Source organism: Pan paniscus, chromosome 1, assembly GCF_029289425.2.
Source record: "Pan paniscus chromosome 1, NHGRI_mPanPan1-v2.0_pri, whole genome shotgun sequence".
NCBI lineage: Eukaryota > Metazoa > Chordata > Mammalia > Primates > Hominidae > Pan > Pan paniscus.
Window position 1 is genome coordinate 41751284 of NC_073249.2, and position 21867 is coordinate 41773150.

General features: G+C 40.7%; 2 protein-coding genes across 6 annotated transcripts in view; both read right to left on the reverse strand.

Moving 5' to 3' along the window:
• The window catches only part of CR1L (complement C3b/C4b receptor 1 like), a 93965-nt gene extending 91584 nt beyond the window's left edge, over positions 1-2381 (reverse strand). For 2 of the 5 annotated variants that reach the window (XM_055108707.2, XM_055108721.2), the window contains exons 1-2: positions 1959-2153; positions 334-384 (exon numbers count right to left, since the gene is read on the reverse strand). In XM_055108707.2, the coding sequence (XP_054964682.1) occupies positions 334-384; positions 1959-2055 (148 nt within the window). In that variant the 5' untranslated portion in view covers positions 2056-2153. The other 3 variants (XM_055108711.2, XM_055108733.2, XM_055108732.2) reach the window with 2 other exon arrangements.
• A 2199-nt stretch (positions 2382-4580) lies between these two features.
• CR1 (complement C3b/C4b receptor 1 (Knops blood group)) overlaps positions 4581-21867 on the reverse strand; it is a 129374-nt gene continuing 112087 nt past the window's right edge. Inside the window, exons 38-39 of the mRNA XM_034945705.3 lie at positions 16627-16731; positions 4581-7888 (exon numbers count right to left, since the gene is read on the reverse strand). Of these exons, the coding sequence (XP_034801596.3) occupies positions 7876-7888; positions 16627-16731 (118 nt within the window). The 3' untranslated portion in view covers positions 4581-7875. The remainder of the gene's footprint in view (positions 7889-16626; positions 16732-21867) is intronic.

The following is a 21867-nucleotide window of genomic DNA, read 5'->3' on the forward strand; positions in this document are numbered from 1 at the left end:
GCACAGATACCCCAAAGTGGCAGAGTTTTGTCTGTTTGATGAGAAGCAAAGCCTTCCCTCCCTCCAGTCATTTGTTAAATGCTGTCAGAAAATTATACTCCTTTCCTCCAGAACACTTCCCTGGTTAATATATTTGTTACTATTATGTTTTGGTTAATGTCTGCCACTCCCAATACATTTTAGCAAACATCTGTTGATTGCCTACTGTGTTCCCGCACTAAGCACTTAACAATGAGCAAAACAAAGTCCCTGCTTATCTTCCTGCATGTAAGTGTGTGTAAACAAATAGTAAAAAAAGGATAAAGAAAATAGGAATTGTCTGTTATTACCTACCAGTGTAACAGCACCAGACATACAAGACCCATATTCGTTGAATGAATGTTCCTAAGAGAAGAAACGCAACTTACAATCTGTACATGGAATAAGATCCTAAATATAATTTGGACATAGATACACATGAAACACAATAAAGTCAGAAGGAGATATACCAAAATATTAAAAACAGTTGTCCTTTTATTTTGTTCATTTTGCACAATAAGCCTGTATTTAAGCATGTATTTTTTGGCTTTTTTTTTTTTTTGAGACAGGGTCTCACACTGTCATCCAGGCTGGAGTGCAGTGGCATGATCACGGCTCACTGCAGTCTTCTCCTCCTGGGCTCAAGCGATCCTCCCACCTCAGCCTCTGGAGTAGTTGGGACCACGGGCATACACCACCATGCCCATCTAATTTTTTTATTTTTTGTAGACATGGGGTTTTGACATGTTGTCCAGGCTGATCTTGAACTCCTGGGCTTAAGCAATCACCCAACTTGGGCCTCCCAAAGTGCTGGGATCACAGGTGTGAGCAACTGGGCCTGGCCTAGCATGCATTTTTAAAAATATTGATTCCATTCAATGAAATACAAAACAATGGGATAGGCCTTAAGCTTCAGTTTATGAGCTGTAGGGGAAAACAAGATTAACATTATCTGCCTTCCTTTGTTAGGATACTAATTTCTCACTAGGTTTGGCTACCAGTGTTTTTTAGGTTGCTTCACATCTCTCAAATATGACTCAAACTAATGAAAAGAAGGAAAACAATGTCAAAAAGCCACTAGGCAATGGAATCAGATAGTCTATATTGGTTGGCAACAGGAAGATGACTCGATGGCCCACCCACCCCCCAAAAAAGCAGCCACTTAAAATTCAAGACCAATACGATCTCAGGCAACACGGACACTGTTCACAGAAGGCACTAAAAGCATGGTGCGCCCTTACCACCTCTCTAACCCCAGGCACTGAGAGCCTGCTCTCACTCAACATGCCCTCCCTAGCCCCAGAGTCCGCGCTCGCTCCATTCAAAGCAAACAGTGAACTGTCTTGCCCACAGTGAACTCCGCACACAGGCCACTTGCGCACAGCACGCTCCCAGCAACACCTGGCCAGGCCCCTGCTCGCCCAGCCCAGCCTAGGCCAGTCCAGCCCATGGGGCACAGCAGACGCACTGCAACCCTTACCGCCGGTACTGTCCAAGCCCTAATGAACACCCTACTCACCAAGGCACCAAGGGAACACAGGGCAAACTCTCACCACGGGCACAGCACGGGCTCTAGCAACAATCCCACGCACCTGTGCACTCCAGAGCAAGCCCTCACCTGGGGCGCCCAGTAAGCCCTCCCCTTGCTGACTGGGCTCAATCCCGAAAACACGATTCACGCTTCTCTTGGGAACGCAGCCAGATCCTGCGTAAATGTCGGCCGCGCACACGACGCCACCAAACAAGCTTCTCCGTGGTTCCCGCATCCCCCGCCACATACCCCCGGGATCTGAGCACGGCACCCCTCGGAGAACCCTGGCCTCGCTCTCTATCCCAAGCAGGCACGACGTGCAGTGAGCTTCGCCCCGCGCCTCCTGCCCGACTGACTGAGCAGAGCTCTAGCCTCGCCGCGGACACGCGAATCCACCCCGGGGTCCTACCGGAGAAGGAGGACAGCAGCAACACCAGCGCCGCCAGAAGCAACCCAGGAAAGCGCCGGGAAGGAAAGGGACGCTCGAGACGGACGGGAGGCGCCATGAGCGGCGCGGGAGACCCCGTAATTTAGCCGGAGGTGAGCAGAGAAACCGAAAGCCAGCCGAGCAGGGAAGTCCCTTCTGAGTCCACAACAATCCCCAAACTCACAAAGTTTCCAGGGCCGCATGACAGGTGGGCGTGGCCTGGGCGCGTAGGGTGAAATTGAGTCTTAGCGCCGGGGCGGCTGGGGCCAATCGGCGGGCCGCGGAGCGGGGCCTCGGCGCGCAGGGGCAGCCCGTTGGCCTTCGAGGAGACAGGGCGTGTCCAGAGCCCTGGCAGGGGGTTATCGTGGGCTAGCACCCCTCAGGGTTAGTTTTATCCTGCGGCACTGCAGGCTGTCAGGACTGCCTGGGCCCTTACTTGGTATTTGGCATTAGTCAGGCATTATTGGGAACAATATTTGAGTTTTTCTTGCTTGAATGCCTGCTACTAAATCGTCTCGGCGCCGTCTTGTTTTCACAGTCTCAAAGGTTTGGCTTCTGCACTCCCAGCCCCTAAGATAATTTGCCCTTTGCTCCCCTCCCTGGAGAGGACCCGTCAGAATCTAAATTATTAAGCAACACCAGGCCGTTAGCATATTGAGACTCTATGGGACCCTTGCCCTTGAGCAACTAAATGTTTTATTGAAGACGAAATATACATGCATGAACAATGTAAGGACAAGGGTGTCCTAAGTGCCAAATTCCTGGAAGCAATAAATGCAGGAGGATTCGGATGGGTAGAAATTGTTAGGCGAAGTGGATAAGGGGGAGAACTTTTCTGGTGAAACAATCTCAGGAACAATGTTGGAAAATTAAGAATGAGCAGGATTGATTGGTAGGGTTCTGAGTAAGCCAGTATGACTGGTAAAAGGAAAAAAAAGGGGAACATGACTGGCATTAAAAGAGCAAACAAAGTTGACATCTCTTCCCCTCAGATTGGCAAAGAATTAAAACTTCAGCCAATGTGAGTGAACGTGTTGCAGGGGGACCAGCACTCTGTTTGTAACATAACTTTTCAGAATGTTAAAAGTCTTAAAGTGGACATGACTTGTGTTAGGCTCTCAGTTCCCAGAGAAATCATCAGAGCTGTGATCAAAGATTCATAATTTTTGAAAAAAATGTAAACCCTAAGTGTCTAGCAAAAGTAATAAGGAATTTCTGGTAGTTACCTTTGTGTGATGGAATTCTATGCAGCAAGTATTGCAAAAGAATACCAAATATGAGAAACTATGATATCATTGTAAGTGGAAAAAGCAGAGTCCAAATTGGCATGTGCCTTTTGGCAGTCCTTTTATTAAAACAAAAGTGCTATATATATATATACATACACTAATTTGGAACACAACAAAATTAACAGTGGTTGATAAGATTATAGATATTTCACTTTCCTTGTGCTTTTCAGTTTTCTTTTTCTATGTTGACCCTATGTTACATTTAGAATAAGGTAAAGAAAATGTATTTTAAAAATCAAACCTATGTATCAATTGTTGTTTTGTTCATAGAATTATGGGAGTAGAACTTGTATTACACAGGGTTTGTATGAGAGGATGGTGAGGAACTGGATGCTTAGTGTATAAACCTAAAATGGGTCTTATGGAATTATAGAGTTTAAATGTATTTAATATAGTTCTATAACTGAATGTACTGAAGACTTTCTGGGTTCACCAAACCACGGAATTTCCTCTTTCCAAAAATTTTCAAATTTTTGGCAAAGAATACAAGACATTGAGTCTGGTGGTATATCAAATAAACATCTTAGTATCTTCGATTATAAAATTCAGACACTCTATGACAGTAATTAAAGGAGGTATAATTAAGGGGATAGTAAATAGGAAACTCAATGAGGGGAAATTATTATTCCTGTTAATGTATGGTGTGAAAGAGCGATATGACAGACATGTTCTGTGGCTCAATGCCAGCACTTATTTGTGAAAGCAGATAGTCTATTTATTTTTCTCCACATCAATAGATATTAAAAATTCTCCATTTATTTTCAGGCTTGGAAGAAAGATACCTTTTTCTCATGAGAAAAATTATTATAAAGAATAGAAGAAAAAATATGGCTAGTGTTTGATTTCCTAGTTTCAGGTGTCAGATTAGATTCCAAGATCGGTATTTTATTGAAACTTTCTTTCAATCAGTAAAATTTCTATCCCTGGGGTTAATCAAGCCATTCTTAATATACTCGAAGACTTTCACATTAAATTTATAAAACTAATTTTTATTTGAGTTAACTGAAGCTTCATTTGAATGGTTCTGAGCCTTGTTTCCTATTTTTTGGGATAAGTTCCATAAGTCAGGGTTAGAGTTTTCTTATAATATCTCCAGTGCCAAAATCTATAGTAGGTGTACAATGAATAGCTGGTAAATATTGGATGAAATAAATGGTTCTTGTGGTCAAGTGCATTTAACATGTCTCTGCCAGTTCTCCTCCAGCATGAATTTATTAAATGTCCAGAAATTTCTGAGAGATTTTGATTTAAATAATTTTAGACCCTAGGAAACAAATCGAGATCGGTCTGTAAAAGGGATGAGCTACAACTGTCTGCACAGCAAACTTTCCTAAATCAGGTGTTGCAAGCTTACTTGTGAAGTGGAACTGTGGTCTATCCCTTAGCCTTGAGGTCATTTTAGTGACTGAGTTCAATGTCGACAATGAACTTCCTGAGGCCGTAACGGGTAGAACTTGAAGCCAAAGCTTTGAATGAAGTTGATTTAGGAGATTAATGTTTCCTCCAATTCCCCCTAAAGATTTTGTCAAACTGCCAAAGAGAAGAAAAGGAGAGAATGAGGATATGTGTGTTTGTGGACCCGGTTTAGAACTATGGGATCTCCTTTAAGGGGCTTATGAAGGGCAGTATGGGTGGAGGCTGGTGTGCAGGGATGTCATTAAACTGTGGCCAACTCTTTTAAAATTTGATGTTAGGGCTGGGCGTGGTGGCTCATGCCTGTAATCCCAGCACTTTGGGAGGCCGAGGTGGGCAGATCACGAGGTCAGGAGATCTAGACCGTCCTGGCCAACATGGTGAAACCCCGTCTGTACTAAAATACAAAAAATTAGCTGGCCGTGGTGGCGCACACCTGTAGTTCCAGCTACTCAGGAGGCTGAGGCAGGCGAATTGCTTGAACCTGGGAGGCGGAGGTTGCAGTGAGTCAAGATCGCGCCACTGCACTCCAGCCTGGTGACAGAGCAAGACTTTATCTCAAAAAAAAAAAAAAAGAACCATGTTAGATGGTTCTTTGCTTCCTAATTAGTATACTGTATTTACATTATGCTTTTCAGGAGCAAGTGTAGCAGCATGAATGGGCCTCTATTTACACCTGCTAAGCACCTGCCAGCCAACTGACCTTTATGTTTAGCTGTGTCTGATTTTCTTTCCTGTTACCATCAAGAGTATGTCTGTGGCATTACCCATCAACACAGGGATTATGAAAACAATCAGGTACAGAACTATATTCCATAAGTAGATTTGCAAAATAAAGTATTTTATTCCTTTCTCATTATAATGGTAGAGACAGAAAATTTCATTTAAGCATCATAAACTTCATAGTACACACTTAAGTGTGCCAAAAAAGCAAACAAAACAAAGAATGTTAGGACTAGCAATAGCTTCACAGGGCAATTGGTGTCCAGCCCCTGCTTTTCAGATGAAAATGTAAGGTCACAGGTTAGCAGAATTGCTTAATAATACAAGTTAGGCAATATAGTATTTTACTCATAGTTAGTATATACAGTATTTCTCATTATAACTGATATAATAGGAAAAAAACCTTTCGGCTTTCTTGCAATTAAAAAGTGACAGGTGAGGTTGCAGTAAGCCTAGATAGCACCACTGCACTCCAGCCTGGGTAACAGAGCAAGACCCTGTCTCCAAAACAAATCAAAAGTCACAGGCATTGAAATATTTATTAATCACATTGCTCACTGACCTACTCCATTCTGGAAAAAAAAAAAGAACACAGGATTTCTTTTTCTTGTAATGGGAAATTTTAATTCTAAAAAGGCCAATTCCCAATCACTTAGTTTCTAGTCCTCCTTCAAAAATTACTTCTTCAAAATCCCAAGAAATAAAAGAGATTTGCTAAAGATCCAACTAAGCAAAAGTCCTATCAAGTATCTTTACATATACTCACCACCTATTTGCCCTTCTTTCTTGGTGACCTAGCTGTATGTCCTTTGCCCATTTTTGTTGGGTGGAGAGAAGTTTGGTCTTTAATTTTTAAGTACTCTCTAAATAATAAAGCAATTAGCTTTTGTGATGTAAGTTGCATTTTTTTCTTGCAGTTTATCAGTTGATTTTTCTTAAGCTGGTTTTTTTTCCCTCTCTTCCATGATTTTAAATTGAAATTCAGGTTCATGTCTATCTCACTCCTTATATTGCTGTCAAAGTAAATGTGGCAAAATTCACCTTTAAAGCAACTATTAAACAGAATTACATAGAAATGAGCATTAATCATATATAAAGCTATTATTAAATATCCAGAAATATTCTGATGTTTTCTAGAGGTCATTAGCATGGCCCATAATATCATAACACATTTTTGTTCTCTAAAGATGTGGACTGGTTAAAGAACACAAGGTCACTTATTTTAAAAATATCAGAACACGTTTATTATTTTGATACATTTTTTAAAAGTTGTGCTTTAAAAAGTTAATTTAGTATATTCTGAATCCATACAAAAGCAAGCTAGTACTTTTATAATAACAATTATTCTTTCATTTCAATTTTTATTATGTTTTTTATATAGAACATAGCACAAAGTGCTTTTGAATTAAAGTTTAGAAAATATCGAAAGCGGCCAGGCGCGGTGGCTCATGCCTGTAATCCCAGCACTTTGGGAGGCCGAGGCGGGTGGATCACGAGGTCAGGAGATCCAGACCATCCTGGCTAACATGGTGAAACCCCGTCTCTACTAAAAATACAAAAAAATTAGCTGGGCGTGTTGGCAGGTGCCTGTAGTCCCATCTACTGGTAGTCCCAACTACTCAGGAGGCTGAGGCAGGAAAATGGTGTCAACCCGGGAGGCGGAGCTTGCAGTGAGCCGAGATCACGCCACTGCACTCCAGCCTGGGAGACAGGGCCAGACTCCATCTCAAAAAAAAAAAAAAAAAAAGAAAGAAAGAAAATATCGAAAGCTTATTTTCCAAATATTTCTCTTGAGTAGTCTTAACCACTCTTCCCATGATCATTTCATGCCTTTCTAGTAAATTAATTTTTCTCCCTAGAGAACGTAAAAACTGATATAGTATATATTTCACTCTAAACTGTTTAAAAGACTAGAGTTCTGCTCTATAAAATAAAAGGAAACAAACTAAGGGGGAAAAAGTACATATGTAAAAAAACACATATGTGAAAGAAGATAGGCAGAAAATGAATCAAAATATTAGGAGTGGTTATCAGTAGGTAGCATAATTATAAGTGACTTATTTTTCATAACTTTCTGCATTTTCCAAGCTCTTCTTACTGAGCCCATTCCATATTACAAATATTTTAAAAAAGAACAATGACCACCTTACAAACCAGAAATTCCAGGCAACACCTTATTCCTTTAAGTAATCCAAACTATTTTCTGTCTCCTAAATGCAGTCTTTTCCCCTGACTAGATATTGTGTGCGTTTAGCACGAGGCAGAAGGGTGGGGGTTTCACAGTGATGCACACAAAGAGGCAGGAGCTTTGCTAGGTACCGGGGAAGGGGCAGCATCTTCAAGCGCACATGTCTGCATCTCTGTGAAGTCACTTCAAAGACTTTATGAAGCTCAGATCTGATTCTGTTGAAATCAATTGGCTCCTTTCCCACCAAAATTGTATTCGAGATGTTCTTCAGCTGTATAGTACTTTGTCAAGGAAGGACCCTGAAATAACAGGATGTTTTCATTTAATTAACAGCATGGTAGACAACTGAACTACCCAGAATTTACAGGCTGATAAGCTTTGGATATTTTCTAAACTTTATTCCACAATAACAGGAGTTGCTTTAGGAGGACAAGTTAGAACATTTGGAGGGAAATGTTATAATTGTGATCAAACTGGTCATCTAAAAAAGAATTGCCCAGTCTCAAATAAAAAAGAGCCACCTGACTTATGTCCAAGATGTAAAAAAGGAAAACACTGGGCTAGTCAATGTCGTTCTAAATTTGATAGAAATGGGCAACCATTGTCGGGAAAATGAGCAAAGGGGCCAGCCTCAGGCCCCGCAACAAACTGGGGCATTCCCAGTTCAGCCCTTTGTTCCTCAGGGTTTTCAGGGACAACAACCCCCACTGTCCCAAGTGCCTCAGGCAATGAGCCAGTTACCACAGTACAACAATTGTCCCCCGCCACAAGCGGCAGTGCAGCTGTGGATTTATGTACTATAAAGGCAGTCTCTCTGCTTCCAGGGGAGCCCCCACAAAAAATCCCCACAGGGGTATATGGCCCACTGCCTGAGGGGACTGTAGGACTAATCTTAGGTAGATCAAGTCTAAGTCTGAAGGGAGTTCAAATTCATACTGGTGTGGTTGATTCAGACTATAATGGCGTAATTCAATTGGTTATTAGCTCTTCAATTCCTTGGAGTGCCAGTCCAGGAGACAGGATTGCGCAATTATTACTCCTGCCTTATATTAAGGTTGGAAATAGTGAGATAAAAAGAACAGGAGGATTTGGAAGCACTGATCCAACAGGAAAGGCTGCATATTGGGCAAGTCACGTCTCAGAGAACAGACCTGTGTGTAAGGCCATTATTCAAGGAAAACAGTTTGAAGGGTTAGTAGACACTGGAGCAGATGTCTCTATCATTGCTTTAAATCAGTGGCCCAAAAATTGGCTTAAACTAAAGGCTGTTACAGGGCTTGTCAGCGTAGGCACAGCCTCAGAAGTGTATCAAAGTACTGTGATTTTACATTGTTTAGGGCCAGATAATTGAGACAGTACTTCCCATGTTAAAAAACATTTATTATCTTGTTTTGCTGTAATGGGAGTTCCAGAAAAAATCAAAACTGACAATGGACCAGGATACTGTAGTAAAGCTTTCCAAAAATTCTTACATCAGTGGAAAGTTTCACATACAACAGGAATTCCCTATAATTCCCAAAGACAGGCCATAGTTGAAAGAACTAATAGAACACTCAAAACTCAATTAGTTAAGCAAAAAGAAGGGGGAGACAGTAAGGAATGTACCACTCCTCAGACGCAACTTAATCTAGCACTCTATACTTTACATTTTTTAAACATTTATAGAAATCAGACTACTACTTCTGCAGAGCAACATTTTACTGGTAAAAAGAACAGCCCACATGAAGGAAAACTGATTTGGTGGAAAGATAATAAAAATAAGACATGGGGAATAGGGAAGGTGGTGACGTGGGGGAGAGGTTTTGCTTGTGTTTCACCAGGAGAAAATCAGCTTCCTGTTTGGATACCCACTAGACATTTGAAGCTCTACGATGAACCCATCGGAGATGCAAAGAAAAGCGCCTCCGCAGAGATGGAAACACCAGTCACATGGATGGATAATCCTATTGAAGTATATGTTAATGATAGTGTATGGGTACCTGGCCCCACAGATGATCATTGCCCTGCCAAACCTGAGGAAGAAGGGATGATGATAAATATTTCCATTGGGTATCATTATCCTCCTATCTGCCTAGGGAGATCACCAGGATGTTTAATGCTTGCAGTCCAAAACTGGTTGGTAGAAGTACCTACTGTCAGTCCCATGAGTAGATTCACTTATCACATGGTAAGCGGGGTGTCACTCAGGCCACGGGTAAATTATTTACAAGACTTTTCTTATCAAAGATCATTAAAATTTAGACCTAAAGGGAAACCTTGCCCCAAGGAAATTCCCAAAGGATCAAAAAATACAGAAGTTTTAGTTTGGGAAGAATGTGTGGCCAATAGTGCGGTGATATTACAAAACAGTGAATTCGGAACTCTTATAGATTGGGCACCTCGAGGTCAATTCTACCACAATTGCACAGGACAAACTCAGTCGTGTCCCAGTGCACAAGTGAGTCCAGCTGTTGATAGCGACTTAACAGAAAGTTTAGACAAACATAAGCTAAAAAATTACAGTCTTTCTACCCTTGGGAATGGGGAGAAAAAGGAATCTCTACCCCAAGACCAAAAATAATAAGTCCTGTTTCTGGTCCTGAACATCCAGAATTATGAAGGCTTACTGTGGCCTCATACCGCATTAGAATTTGGTCTAGAAATCAAACTTTAGAAACAAGAGATCGTAAGCTATTTTATACTATCAACCTAAATTCCAGTTTAACAGTTCCTTTCCAAACCTGTGTAAAGCCCCCTTATATGCTAGTTGTAGGAAATATAGTTATTAAACCAGACTCTCAAACTATAAGCTGTGAAAATTGCAGATTTTTTACTTGCATTGATTCAACTGGTGAGGGCAAGAGAAGGTGTGTGGATCTCTGTGTCCATGGACCGACCGTGGGAGGCCTCGCCATCCGTCCATATTTTGACTGAAGTATTAAAAGCCATTTTAAATAGATCCAAAAGATTCATTTTTACTTTAATTACAGTGATTATGGGATTAATTGCAGTCACAGCTACGGCTGCTATGGCAGGAGTTGCATTGCACTCTTCTGTTCAGTCAGTAAACTTTGTTAATGATTGGCAAAAAAATTCTACAAGATTATGGAATTCACAATCTGGTATTGATCAAAAATTGGCAAACCAAATTAATGATCTTAGACAAATTGTCATTTGGATGGGAGACAGGCTCATGAGCCTAGAACATTGTTTCCAGTTACAGTGTGACTGGAATATGTCAGATTTTTGTATTACACCCCAAGTTTATAATGAGTCTGAGCATCACTGGGACATGGTTAGATGCCATCTACAGGGAAGAGAAGATAATCTCTCTTTAGACATTTCCAAATTAAAGGAACAAATTTTTGAAACATCAAAAGCCCATTTAAATTTGGTGCCAGGAACTGAGGCAATTGCAGGAGTTGCTGATGGCCTCGCAAATCTTAACCCTGTCACGTGGGTTAAGACCATCGGAAGTACTATGATTATAAATTTCATATTATTCCTTGTGTGCCTGTTTTGTCTGTTGTTAGTCTGCAGGTGTACCCAACAGCTCCGAAGAGACAGTTACCATCGAGAAACAGCCATGATGATGACGGCGGTTTTGTCGAAAAGGGGGAAATGTGGGGAAAAGAAAGATCAGATTGTTACTGTGTCTGTGTAGAAAGAAGTAGACATAGGAGACTCCATTTTGTTCTGTACTAAGAAAAATTCTTCGGCCTTGAAATGCTGTTGATCTGTTACCCTATCCCCAACCCTGTGCTTCCTGAAACATGTGCTGTGTCAACTCAGGGTTAAATGGATTAAGGGCTGTGCAGATGTGCCTTGTTAAACAAATGCTTGAAGGCAGCATGCTTGTTAAGAGTCATCACCACTCCCTAATCTCAAGTACCCAGGGACACAAAACACTGCAGAAGGCTGCAGGGACCTTTGCCTAGGAAATCCAGGTATTGTCCAAGGTTTTTCCCCATGTGATAGCCTGAGATATGGCCTCATGGGAAGGGAAAGACCTGACCTTCCCCCAGCCCGACACCCGTAAAGAGTCTGTGCTGAGGAAGATTAGTAAAAGAGGAAGGAACGCCTCCTTGCTGTTGAGACAAGAGGAAGGCATCTGTCTCCTGCTCATCCCTGGGCAATGGAATGTCTCCGTGTGAAACCCGATTGTATATTCCATCGACTGAGTTAGGGGAAAACCGCCTTAGGGCTGGAGGTGGGACATGCGGGCAGCAATACTGCTCTTTAAGGCATTGAGATGTTTATGTGTATACATATCTAAAGCACAGCACTTAATTCTTTACCTTGTTTATGATGCCAAGACCTTTGTTCACGTGTTTACCTGCTGAACTTCTCTCCACTATTATCCTATGACCCTGCCACATTCCCCTCTCCGAGAAACACCCAATAATGATCAATAAATACTAAGGGAACTCAGAGGTCAGTGGATCCTCCGTATGCTGAACGCCGGTCCCCTGGGCCCCCTTTTTTCTTTCTCTATACTTTGTCTCTGTGTCTCTTTCTTTTCCAAGTCTCTAGTTCCACCTAACGAGAAACACCCACAGGTGTGGAGGGCCAACCCACCCCTTCAGCATTCCATATAAATTACACGGTCATTAGAAGTGTTTATTGCCCTCTGTGATGGCTGCTATGTAGGACATAGAAAGTATGGCGAAAATGGAGACATTAGTAGAAAACAGAGAGATGAATGATTAACTTGACCTTTTCCTTTTTTAATTTTGTCCAAAGAAAAAGTGTTCTCAGAGTTGAGCTACTAAATAAAGAGTCTCCTTCCATTCTAGAAAACGTACAGGTCACCCATAACAGAAAAAATGTTTTTTTGATTCTGTTGTTCTACACCATGGTGGTAGCAGGGGACAGAAATAGGAACTGGTCATCTTGGAGGGGTCAGCTTCAGAAAGCATGTCCTCCTCTTCTACTTACAGTTAAGAATGAGCTGCAGTAGTGGATTTAGTACAAGGTATCCACGTGCTTCCCCAGCCGTACTGAAGCATCTCCTTTTAAGGCCGGGAATGGCGTCCTGCTACCAAGGGACAGACCTCTTGATGAGGCCCTCCAGCTCATCTGTTCCCCGGTTATTACTGCCACCAGATTCCTCATCTTCGTTCTCCTTCCATTTCACAGGACTTCCCAGCATCATCCGTTACCTGTATTCCTCCAAATATTCTCATGTCCAACACACAGCTATGTCTTTGGAGCCTGCCTCTTTACTCCGCCCCAGAACCTGGGTGCACAAGGTCTTAACGCTTGGCACAGATTCTAACTCACTTCTTGACTAGCATATTTTGCCACAGATGATTCACTTTATTCCTGTGGAACACTGTGGTCAAAATTCCAATCTTAAAAGGGAAAGTTGAAACAAAATTTTTAAGGACTTTATACCTACCGAAAAGTGATCAGTAGTCAGTGTACACAATTTGAGGTGTACTTTGATGTAAGAGTATTTCCAAAAAGTTGAGGATAAATGAAATTTTCATAAATTAATTTTGTCAGGCCTCTGAGCCCAAGCCAAGCCATCGCATCCCCTGTGACTTGCATGTATACACCCAGATGGCCTGAAGTAACTGAAGAATCACAAAAGAAGTGAAAATGCCCTGCCCCGCCTTTACTGATGACATTCCACCACAAAAGAAGTGTAAATGGCCGGTCCTTGCCTTAAGTGATGACATTACCTTGTGAAAGTCCTTTTCCTGGCTCATCCTGGCTCAAAAACCTCCCCCACTGAGCACCTTGCGACCTCCACTTCTGCCCGCCAGAGAACAAAGCCCCTTTGACTGTAATTTTCCTTTACCTGCCCAAATCTTATAAAACGGCCCCACCCCTATCTCCCTTCGCTGACTCTCTTTTCAGACTCAGCCCGCCTGCACCCAGGTGAAATAAACAGCCACGTTGCTCACACAAAGCCTGTTTGGTGATCTCTTCCCAGGGACGTGCATGAAAAATTTCTCAATTGATTAACGTGCTCAGTTGATTACTGAACATTTCTCATTTGATTATACTCAGAGATTGGGGAGATCTTTTCTCTATTCATCAGAAGTTAATTTAGCATGGAAAAGAAAACACACATAAGCACAACATATGGCACATTGTAAGTGGCTAAGAATGTTTGAAGAATAAATAAGCAACTACATGAATGCAATAGAGTTAACAGGCAAAAAACAACACAGGAAATGTCAATTACTATAGGTTATGTACTGTTATAATGATGGGAGAAATGTTTGTCATTTGGTAAAAAAAGCAGGATTCAATATTGTGCAATCAATATAATCTCAAGGCGTATATGCAAATGTATAATAATATGCAAAGAAGCTTAAGAATACTACTAGATAGAGATTATTGCAGGTAATTTTTATATTTTTTATATTTTCCCCTATTTCTTGTTTTTAACAATGATGAGATATTACTGTTAAAATAAATTAGTTTATTTTTTAAATGGCGTAGTCAGGAAATGTGAGTTTCAAAGAGAGACATCATTTTGGACTAGAGTTGTTTGGGAGAGCATCTTGGTTGATTGAATTCAGAGCTGGAGCTGGGTTCAGGGAATTTAGATAGAAAGAAAGGCGGAAAAGTGTTTTAGGCAGGTAATCTGACAGGAATGAGGCTAAATCAAATAATTTATCATTGTGGAATATTTTTAAAATGAACTCTTATAAAAATGGTTGTTGTTCTTCCAGTCTGCTGTTATTTTGTCTGTTTGTAAATGAGTGGCCACACAGCTGGCCCTGAATCAGTTCTGCCTGACTTTTCCCCCATAGCACTCTGATAGTAAAGGAAAATGAATGCCTCACGCAAGAACTTTGGAGACATAGTCTAAAGCATCCCTGAAAGCACAATATTTTCTGTCTTATTTTATCTTTTTTTTTTTTTTGAGACGGAGTCTTGCTCTGTCACCCAGGCTGGAGTGCAGTGGCGCGATCTCGGCTCACTGCAAGCTCCGCCTCCCGGGCTCACGCCATTCTCCTGTTTCAGCCTCCCGAGTAGCTGGGACTACAGGCGCCCACCACCACGCCCGGCTAAATTTTTTTTGTGTGTGTGTATTTAGTAGAGAAGGGGTTTCACCGTGTTAGCCAGAATGGCCTCGATCTCCTGACTCATGATCCACTCGCCTCGGCCTCCCAAAGCGCTGGGATTACAGGCGTGAGCCACCACGCCAGGCCATCTTATTTTATCTTAAACTTCCTGCATTATTTATTTGTCTTTTGCTCCCTTATAAATGTGTTTGTGTTCATGTTGAAATAATACAATTTTTATTTGAACTATTGGAGTAACATTAGAAAAATATATTCTCTAGGAAACCATGCCATTTTCATCTTATGATTTTTATATCCCCTTGGTATATTAGCATTAGCCATGTATCCCCCAGTGTATACAAATGCCCATTTCAGAAGGATCAGGCCAGATAAACATTAAAGCTTCAAAAAGTAAAATATCAATTCTGAATTTTAAAAAAGCAATGCATATTTCATTTGTTTTCATAAACAGTAATGACAAGCTAGAAGCAAAGCAACTAGGAAGACAAGATAATAAACAGGGCATTGCAAATTCATTTCTATTATAGGAGAAAATAGGACATAATCTGTAATTTTTTGTTTAGAAAAGTTTGAATTGCTTCTACTTATATTTTGGTTAACTATAAAATACCTTTTCCACTTCCTTTACTTTTCCTGGGGCCCCTTCCACTGTCCTCTGTTGAATTTAGGATTTCTGATGTATGTAGGTATAACATGCCAAGTTTAGATTAATGCACAGGTATATGAGAAAGAGGTAGGACATAAAGAAAGGAAATTTAGTAATGATTGTGGTGCTTTTGCTTCTGCTTTCTACAGGACTGGCCTAATTCTGTTCTAGGGCATATGGTGATCTTATTCCTGAAAATGTTCCAAACACCTATGGGTAGGACATTTTAGGATTCTTGGGCATAGCCAAAGTAAGCCAGAGCCAAATAAACTGCTCTGAATGTTAAAGAAAAATGGAGTTTTGAATTTGCAAGCAGCCCGAGAGTCTGAATGCCTGTATTTACTGCATACCCTGAGAATGCATTAAAGATCTGAACAAAAGAGAGGAGTATCCAATGAGAGAGAGAGGCCTGGGAAGAGGATGGAAAGCCCAGGTTAAAAGGGGAACTAGCCAGTGAGAAATTTCTCATAGTATGATATAGTTCAGGGGTTAGCAAAGTCTTCCACTAAAGGGCCAGATAGTAAATACTTTTGGCTTTTGGGGTCTCTGTTGCAACTACTCAGCTCTGCTGTTGTAGTATAAAAGGGAGCCAGAGACAGTAGACAAACGATTGGGTGTGGCTGTGCCCCAGTAAAACTTTATTTACAAAAACAAGTGGCCAACTGGATTTGGCTCACAGGTGGTAGTTTTCAGGTCCCTGGTGTACTAGTTACTTTTCAGTTCAGTGATTTCTAATATTGATATATACCACTTTTGATAATGGTATAATTTCCCTTTTCACCCCAAATCTTTAGCAATGTGTACTACACAACAGCTTGCAGTAAGCCTGCTTTGAATAGGTAGAATGAAAGGTTAGGTATTTAATAAGCCCAAGGGAATGAGGACCAAAAGAAGGAGCAGTCAAAGAGGCCAAATGAAGTAGAGAATTCAGTGGAAGTCAGAAATCAAGGGGGTTGGAGGCTGGGGAGGTAAAGCGAAAGTCTCCAGAGGACATTAAAGTGACTCCGTGCATTTAAGGGAAGCTGGAAGACTTGGAGGTACAAGCAGGCAGCAAATTCTTGGGTTCCACAAGAAAAAGAAAAGCATACTACTTCTCAAAGTTTCATAGCATAAATACAGGAAATTATAGGAATGCTTTGAAAAAGTAGTGACTGTGACTGCACTGACTTATAGAGTCATCACCCCAAATCAGTGGAAATGACAATAATAATCCAATAAAAAAAAAAGAAGTTTCCAACTCCTGAAGTACTTTCTAAATTCTTTGGTATCAATGACCTACCTAGTGCAATATCATATTCAAGTCCTGTTTCCATTTTTGATATTTGAGTTGTTGAAAACATTTTGAATTCAGTATGTATATAGGTACCTGCTATTTTCTTCATTTGTTTGCAGAGTTCGGGGATGAACGCTGCTGCCTCCTTGAGAATGTAAATGGATAGCCACTTCTTTAGGTTTTTCATGTGCATTATTGCTAATTGGCAGAGGAAAAAAATAGAAAAACTGTCTTAATCATTTAAGTATCTGTTTTGAAAGAAATTAGTAATTTGCATTTTGAAATTTAAGGTATTATTTGCCTTAAGTTCCTGATACCTTTGCAAGACGTCTGAAAGCAAAATCATAACCAAATCTCATCTTTTAATACTAAGCAAAAACTTAGATTAGAAAATAATACTAAAATCATCCTATATTTTCTGTCAGAATACTCTAAATTGTTTATAGGCAGATGTCCACGCCTTAACACATTTCACTATTTCTGACACAATTTTGATTAGTAAATAGGATTTACATCGAGATTTTGACACTTAAGCTGCACAACATGAATGACTTTGCACTGCAGTGTTACACGAGGCTTCCTTTTTCTCCTATAGTGAAGATATATGCTCTGTTTTCTGTACAAGCAATATCCACAGTTAGGGGAGCAGCAGTAGCTGTCATGAAGGTATTTAAGAACTAACAGTAAAAAGAAATATTTACTCAATTTTTAATATCAGTAATAACAATCATGTGTAAATAATAGCTAACATTTTCTGACATGCATCATAAATGGGGCACTATGCTAAGTAAGGTAGGAACTATTATTATCTCCATTTCACAGGTAAGGAAAATGAAATTTACTGAGGATGAGTATCTTGCTCAGGGTCTCATAGAGAGTGAGTGACTGTGAACACAGGCCTTAGCGGTTGCAAAGCCCTCGCCCTCACTTGGTATGGTACACTGCCTCTTTGGGGGTTAATAAACACTTCATCTTTTATCAATGAAATGATAAAACAGTACCAGTACCAGGAGATTTTATGTATGAGTTGGTATTAGGGATTTTAGAATGGAAGCTTGAAGAGTTAACTCACTTCAACATGTACCACTGTTTCCTCATCACTCAGTTATTCTTTACCCTCTTATGGAAATTAGAATGACAGCATCATTTGAGAAAAAGAGGCAGACTGCTTCAGGGGGCAGAGTTTTCACAGGACAGGGAAGGCACACTTGAGATCCATGGATGAGGAAGAGTGGAGGGGTATATAGCCAGGTGGTATGACCTTCCAAGGAGTGGTGGTTAAGTGGTAAGATGAGTAGTGTTCTGAAGGTGGTCTTGGGTGATGAGTGGTACATGGGGTTTTGGAGAATATGATCTCGGTGAGTATATGTTGAATGAAGAGCTATTTGGTTAGTTACTGGTGGTTAATGTGAACATAGGAAAATTCAGGGAGTCTTCACAGAGGATGGCCTTAAGTATTTTATCATTCTAAGCATCACAACAATGGAAACATTGAAATTTTGACTGTGGACAAGGCTGTTTTGTGTAGAAATGGGAGTGGGTACTAGGCAGTAACAAGAGGCAATAATGGGCTCTGAATGAAGAAGTCTAACCAGTATTATTCCTCACTGATGAGTGCATGACCTATCTTATGACCTATCTTATTTAACGTTATCCCAAATTATTGTTGTAAATACACAGTGAAATATCAAAATGTGCAGGCAGCATATTTTTAACTAGTGAAATAACAAGGCAGTGAGATTAAATCACAGGAAGAACTTGCCAAGTCTGTGTGAAACACCAGGAAATCTCAATATGGAAAGATGCCCTTGAAGAAATACCTTAATTTTTTATAGCCTAATGACTCAGAATAAAGAGTAAAAAAAGGAGAGATTGCATACGGTTCTCTAGAAAGATACTGGTTCAATATACCAGAGTAGCTAAAACAAACTCAGTAAAATATAGGGAGAAAAAGAATATTGAAAGAAAAAAGGAAAATACTTTAGGTTTGTACTATGTACAATTCTGGATACTGAATTTCAGTAATATAGAGTCAGATTCAGAAATGGCAACTAACATTGTCAAAATACTAGCACAAAGAGTTCAAGATTTCCAGTTAAATAATCTGGACTAAAGGCCTAATTCCTAACAACTTCCTACTGGCTTTAAACAAGCCACTGAATTTCTTTGAACCTAGAGTGTTTTATGCTTTGGAATAACAATATGATTGGGCCTACCTACCTCACAGAGTTGCTTTGAGGACCAAAGAAGATAATAAATGGTAAATAAACCTATAAATAAACATGTTAACTCTTTTTGTAAATACATTAACCATTTCTACTCTTATTATTAATTTTGACTGCTGTACAAGTAGAGATTAAAAAATCATTAAATAAAAATTGTTTTGGGTGGATATAGGTGGTCCCTGCTCACAGGGGATCATAGTCCAGGGAGCAGGGATGGTGAGGAGTATAGTAGAGACCAAGAAGGCAAGAGATAGTAGTAATACCGAGTGGAAAGGCCAAGGTGGAGGGCACAGAGGAAATGAGCAGAGTAATCAGGTATTCTTAATCAGGGAAAGGTGAGGATTGAGAAGGCACATGAAATCAAGTGTGATATCGTTTAAGCATATGTGCTTACCAAATGCAGTGTTGGTACAATGGACTGAATGTTTGTATCTTTCCAAATTTATATGTTGAAAATTTATAGGATCTAATTACTATAGGATCTCAAAGGTGAGACCTTTGAGAAGTAATTAGATCATGAGAGCAAAGCCCTTGTGAATGGGACTAGTGCCCTTAGAAAAGAGACCAGGAGAGCTCCTTCACTCCTTTTCTCTGATTTGAGGACACGGAGAAAAGATTGAAGTCTATTAACTAGAAAGCGAGCCCCACCCGACACTGAATTTGCAGTTGCCTTGACCTTGGACTCTCTACCCACTAGAACTATGAGAAATAAATGCTTGGTTTTTAGAAATGAAATAATGTTTTTTAGGGACACGGTCTTACCATATTGCCCAGGCTGGCCTTAAACTCATGGGCTCAAGCAGTACTCCTGCCTCAGCCTCCCAAATAGCTGGGACTATAGGCGGGTACCACTGCACCCAGCTTAAATGCTTATTGAATCCACCCAGTCTATGGAGTTTCTGTTATAACTGCCCAAGTATATATACCAACAGACTGAGACAGTTGGTATATTAGAACAAGGAGCAGCCTTGAAACCTGGAGTAAGTTTAGGACAAGTTAAAGACGCACTGTTCAACTTGGTAGAGAATTACGGCAGAAATTTCCCCTTGTGGTAACACTCTTAGTGGTGTGTAGCTCACTCATTCATTTGATAAATATTTATTGAGACTCTCTTTGTCCCAGGGACAGTTTAGATTTGTTGTGTATCCATTGGTGAAGATAGGACAAAAATCCCCGACTTCATGGAGGGAGAGAGAGAATAAACATGGAATGTAATTATTTAATTAATTATAATAAAAGAATAAGTCTATGAAAAAAATAAAGCAGGATAAGAGAGACTGGGAATGTGGGGGTGGGGTCATGTCATCTTTACTAGTATAGTTAAAGTAGACCTCCTTGAGGAGCATTTTAAAGAAGGTGAGATCATTTCTGTGTGTGTATTCCTTCTATTTCTCTATCACTTTAGTTTCTTTTCTTGTTTTATTTTATTTTATTTATTTATTTATTTTTTTCATATGGAGTTTTGCCTTTGTTGCCCAGGCTGGAGTGCAGTGGCACAATCTCAACTCACCGCAACCTCCACCTCCTGGGTTCAAGCAATTCTCCTGCCTCAGCCTCCTGAGTAGCTGGGACTACAGTCATGTGCCACTACACCAGGCTAATTTTTGTATTTTTAGTAGAGACAGGGTTTTGCCATCTTGGCCAGGCTGATCTCCAACTCCTGACCTCAGGTGATCCACCCGCCTCAGCCTCCCAAAGTGCAGGGATTACAGGCCTGAGCCATCACACCCAGCCTCATTTTAGTTTCTTAGTAAGTCTTCAGACTGCTTATGCAGCTTCTGAATTGTCTCCAGTGTTTGAGGTAAACGTCAGCCTGCACCTCTCTAGGCCTGGTGTGACTGTGGCTCTCCCATAGAGCAGGCCATCTTGTTCTACACTATTCTATATCTGTCAGTCTTTTTTAGCTCCAGGATAAATGGCTCTTCTGACTTGGTGACCACTACGATACTCTCCACTCAAAGTCTGTGTTTCCCACATGGCTTCCTTCTTCTTTGCCATGAGGCCCTTTATGCCCTTGTCTTTCTGTGAGGAAAGCTTGAGCTCCAGATAAGGAATAATCAGTCCTCCTCACATAGCCACGATGACTTAGCTTATTGGCCACACCCACTCAAGGAGGTATGACTGCATGATTAATCAGCCCAACTCCTTCTGAAAGAAGGGACCTCTGCCTTGTGATTATTTAAGTTTATTACTTCTTTTCCCCAATTTTAGCTATGTGTTATTTCTAACATGAAAATCAATGGTGTTTTGTTAGAGAAATGCACTCACTATGCTGAAACCACCTTTGCAAAGATTCTGAGAGTGAAAGAAATCTAACATGGCTGACTTCATCTTGCTTCTAGCCTCACAGGTGGGCCGGCTTTGCTCATTCCTGGGTGTAGGCCAAGCTAACCATGAAAGGAATTTAGTTTATAATTTAACTTTGGAGCAAGGATAATAACAGTCTCTTCCTAACACTAGCTCCCTCCTTGCTCAGGACCTGAAACCTAATGAAAGGCCAAGAGATTAGGATTAGGAGAGGGACCTGAACTCTGCTAAAATATAGGCATAGGTTTTATAATCCATTACTGCTCAGAGATTTGTGACTTCCCTAATTGCTCCTATAGATAACATCACTACTGTAGAATATAAGATTGGTCTTCTGAGATGTTTTTCAGATTTTTGCATTTGGCAACTGACTGACTCTACCTGGACTTGTGACTCATGACTCAACTGGTCCTGTGGCCCCCAACCAGAGGAGGACACAGCACATGAGGAACATTTCCCACACCCCCATCCCCAACCAATCAGTAGTACCCATTCCCTAGCTCCCTCCCTACCAAATGATCTATAAAAACCCTAGCCCCTGTGTTCTTGGGGAGACTGAGTTGAGTGATAACTCGAGTTCTTCCACGCGACTGGCCTTGTATTAATTCATCTCTTTCTTTACTGCAATATACCATGATCTCAGGGAATTGGTTTTGTCTGTATGACAGGCAGGAAGAACACGTCAGGCAGTTATAATCCCAAGAAGTGAAACAGGTCAAAAATAAAAGTTTAGAAAATGTTTAAAAACTTTCCTGGATTACACATATAGAATAGGTTTTAGTGTGGGTTACATAGATGTTTG